Here is a 3468-nt window from a genome sequence, read left to right as displayed (position 1 = left end):
GGAGAGAGCGACAGTGAGGCACGCAGGCAGGCACGCTCGCTCACACCTCTTGATCGATGCAGAAGGATTCCCCGAGGAGGTGGCCCCCCAGAGGACGAGGAGCTTTTCCTCCCAAGGGTCCGCCTACATGTCCTCCTACTCCCGAAGCTCCGCCGCCTCCCCTTCCCTCGGGTCGGAGGGGAAGAAGAAGAACCCGATGGCTCTGACTGCCCTTGAGGTAGTGCAGAACTGTCCTGCTCCCGCTCCTGCTCCTGCTCATACTCCCGCTCCTGCTCATACTCCCGCTCCTCCTCCTCCTCCTCCTCCTCCTGCTCCTGCTCCTGCTCCTCCCTCTCTTTCTCGCTCTCATTCACTCACAGGTCATCAACATGTTTCGAACTCTCGATCTCAACGGGGATGGTGAGATTACGCACGCGGAATTCATCAAGGGGCTGAAGAGAAACCCTACCATCGGAGAGAAGTACCGGAACCCCTCTTGCTCCTTCTCCTCCTCCTCCTCCTGATCCTCCTCCTGATCCTCCTCCTGATCCTCCTCCTCTTCCTTCCCGGCTCGTGATCCTGCTCCTCCTGCTCCTGATCCTGCTGCTCCTGCTCCTGCTCCTGCTCCTGCTCCTGCTCCTTCTGCTCCTGCTTCTCCTCGTCTACTTCTTCATCCCTCCTCCTTCCTCTTCTTCGTTTTCTCAGTCTTTCCTCTCCTCCTTCCTCTCCTCCTTCTTCGTCCTCAATCCTCCCCAGGCTCGGGATGCCGAGCGAGTTCCGGCTGGAGGAAGGCACCCGTCAGTCCTACCAGCTCACCTTCGGTACCATCGACAACGACGGCTCCAAGAGCATCGATCTCTCAGAGCTCCTGCACTTCTACGGTCACCTCTCCCTTGCCCAGCCCGAGCTGAGGAACCTCCTCCTCCTCTGTGGGTACAACGAGCAGGCCATCGAGCTCATCCTCGGCCGTGCGGGGCTGCTGTCCATGTCCGTCTCCTCCTTCTCCTCCGCTGGATCCTTCGGCCAGGTCTGTAGACCGTCCGCTCCTCCTCCTCCCCTCCCCAGCCTTCTTCTCTTCCTCCTCCTTCCTCCTCCTCCCCCTCTCCAACCTCCTCCTTCCTCCTGCTCTCCTCCTGCTCTCACTTCAACTCCTCCTTTTCTTCCCCTGCTCCTGCTCTTACCCCTCATCTTCCTGTTCCTCCTCGTCGTTCCTCCTCTGCTTCCCCCCTCCTCTTCCCTTCTTCTACCTCTCCCCCTCTCACCTCCATGCTCAGCCGCAGGATGAGAAGTCGAGGGCTCAGAGGAGGGAGGAGATTCTGCGCAAGAAGCGGCGGGACGCGTACATCAGGAGCATAGGAGGAGAAGTGTCGGGGGTCTCGTCGCCGAGGGGAGCGAAGAAGCAGGAAGAGCAAGGTAGAGCGCCGCCATGGTTTAGGAAGAGAGGAAGGAGAGAGGAGGGAGGACGAGGAAGCAGGCAGAAGAATGCGGGCAGAGGAAGGAGAAGGGAAGGAGGAGGAGGAAGGGGAGGAAGGAGGGACGAAGGAGAAGGAAGGAAGGAGGAGTGGAGCAGGAGGAGGGAGGTAGCAGGAGGGTGGCAGAAGGTAGGGAGCAGGAGGGAGGTAGAAGGAGGAGCAGGAGGGAGGTAGGAGGAGGTAGAAGGAAGCAGACAGGAGGAAGGGGGAAGGATGAGCATGACTATCGCGCAGTTCCAGCAGCGAAGCCGCTGACGGCGCTGGAAGTGATCGACTTGTTCCGTACGCTCGACCTCAACGGAGATGGAGAGATTACACATGCGGAGTTTCTCAAGGGACTCAAGGCAAACCCGCTCATCGGGGAGAAGTAACAACCACTCCTCCTGCTCCTGCTCCTCCTGCTCCTCCTGCTCCTCCTGCTCCTCCTGCTGCTCCTGCTCCTGCTCCTGCTCCTGCTCCTGCTCCTGCTCCTGCTCCTGCTCCTGCTCCTGCTCCTGCTCCTGCTCCTGCTCCTGCTCCTGCTCCTGCTCCTGTTCTTGCTCTTGCTCCTGCTTTGCTTTTCCTCCTGTTCCTAGTCCTAATCCTGCTCTTGCTATTCCCCTCCTCCTCCTCCTCTTCCTCCTCCTTCCCCCTCCTCCTTCCTCTTCCTCTCCTAGTCCTCTTCCCCCCCTGATCTCCTCCCCCTACCTCACCCTTCAACAACAGGCTCGGCATGCCCTCAGACGTCAGGGCGGAGGACGGCACTCGAGACTCCTACCAGCTAACCTTCGGGAGGATCGACAACGACGGGTCCAAGAGCATCGACCTGACGGAGCTGTTGGGATTTTATGGCCACCTCTCCCTCGACCCGTCCGAGCTCAAGAGTCTGCTGTCGCTCTGCGGTTACGATGAAGAGACCATCGAGCTCATCTTCGGGCGCGCTGGTTCCTGCACCTCCTCCCGATTCCCTTCCTCCTCTCCTCCTCGTTATCCTCTCCTCCTCCCCTCCCCTCCTCCCTTTCTTCGTTCTCCTGTCCTCCTCTTCGGCCCCTCTCCAGACCTCTCCTCTTCCGCTCCACTTCTCCTCTCCTTTTCCTCCTCTTCTTCTCTCCTCTTCTCTCCTCTTCCACTCCACTTCTTCTCTCCTTTTCCTCCTTGTCTCCTCTTCTTCTCTTCTCTTTTCTCCTCTTCTCTCCTCTTCTGCTCCCCTTCTCCTCTATTCCTCTTCTTGCTATCCTCCTCCTGCTCTCGTCCTGATTCTCCACTCATCTTCTTCCTCTGCCTTCTGGCTATCAACACCTCACATACTCTAAGGACTGATCTCCATGACCGTCTCCTCCGTCTCTTCCGACGAGCTCATCGAAGCCGAGGTCTGCTGCCTCCTCCTGCTACTGCCTGTGCTGTTGCTCCTCCTGCTCCTCCTCTAGCTGCTCCTGCTTCCACTCCGCCATGCAAGTCTGAACGTGCGCAGGAGACAACTGGCGATCGTGCTGTCCTCAACATCCCACGGTGCCCCTCCTTCCTTCCTGCCGGCTGCTCCCTTCCTCGCTCGCTCCCTCCCTCCCTCCCTCCCTCCCTTCTCCGCTCCTCCGCCTCCCCTGTCTCTAAAATCTCGAGCAGGGAGCAGAGGAAGGCAGAGCAGTTGAGAAAGAAGAAGCGCGACGAGTTCCTGCGCCGCATGCAGATGAAGACTGACAGCGGCGGCTCTGCCCAGCAGCCTCCCCTGCTGATGAAAGAGCGAATGCCCTCAGCTGGAACCCTCCTCAACTTCCCCGAGAAATACTTCGGCGATGACGTCGGGGGAGCTGGGAAGGGAGCAGGAGCAGGAGCAGGAGCAGGAACAGGAACAGGAGCAGGAGCAGGAACAGGAGCAGGAGCAACAGGAGGAAGAGGAGGAGGGGTGGGAGGAGGCGTTGGTGGAGGTCAGCTGGAGAAGAGGGAGAAAGGAGGGGGAGACAGGCTGTCCAAGGTCAGAGAAGACAACGAGTTGACACAGAGGGCCCTCCAGAACGTCAAACCCTCGTAATGCGAGAGGGGG

General features: G+C 59.5%; 1 protein-coding gene across 1 annotated transcript in view; it reads left to right on the top strand.

The window, feature by feature from the left end:
- Positions 1-127: 127 nt before the first annotated feature.
- The window catches only part of GUITHDRAFT_118552 (hypothetical protein), a gene marked incomplete at both ends in the record, with an annotated part of 5921 nt that continues 2580 nt past the window's right edge, over positions 128-3468 (top strand). The window contains 9 exons of the mRNA XM_005822242.1: positions 128-217; positions 360-460; positions 736-1006; positions 1254-1392; positions 1686-1818; positions 2157-2374; positions 2745-2800; positions 2902-2939; positions 3051-3452. Coding sequence (XP_005822299.1) covers positions 128-217; positions 360-460; positions 736-1006; positions 1254-1392; positions 1686-1818; positions 2157-2374; positions 2745-2800; positions 2902-2939; positions 3051-3452 — 1448 coding nt within the window. The remainder of the gene's footprint in view (positions 218-359; positions 461-735; positions 1007-1253; positions 1393-1685; positions 1819-2156; positions 2375-2744; positions 2801-2901; positions 2940-3050; positions 3453-3468) is intronic.

This window comes from Guillardia theta, assembly GCF_000315625.1.
Source record: "Guillardia theta CCMP2712 unplaced genomic scaffold GUITHscaffold_129, whole genome shotgun sequence".
Classification (NCBI taxonomy): Eukaryota; class Cryptophyceae; order Pyrenomonadales; family Geminigeraceae; genus Guillardia; species Guillardia theta.
Note: the sequence above shows the minus strand (reverse complement) of the source record. Positions and strands in the feature narration are given on the sequence as shown.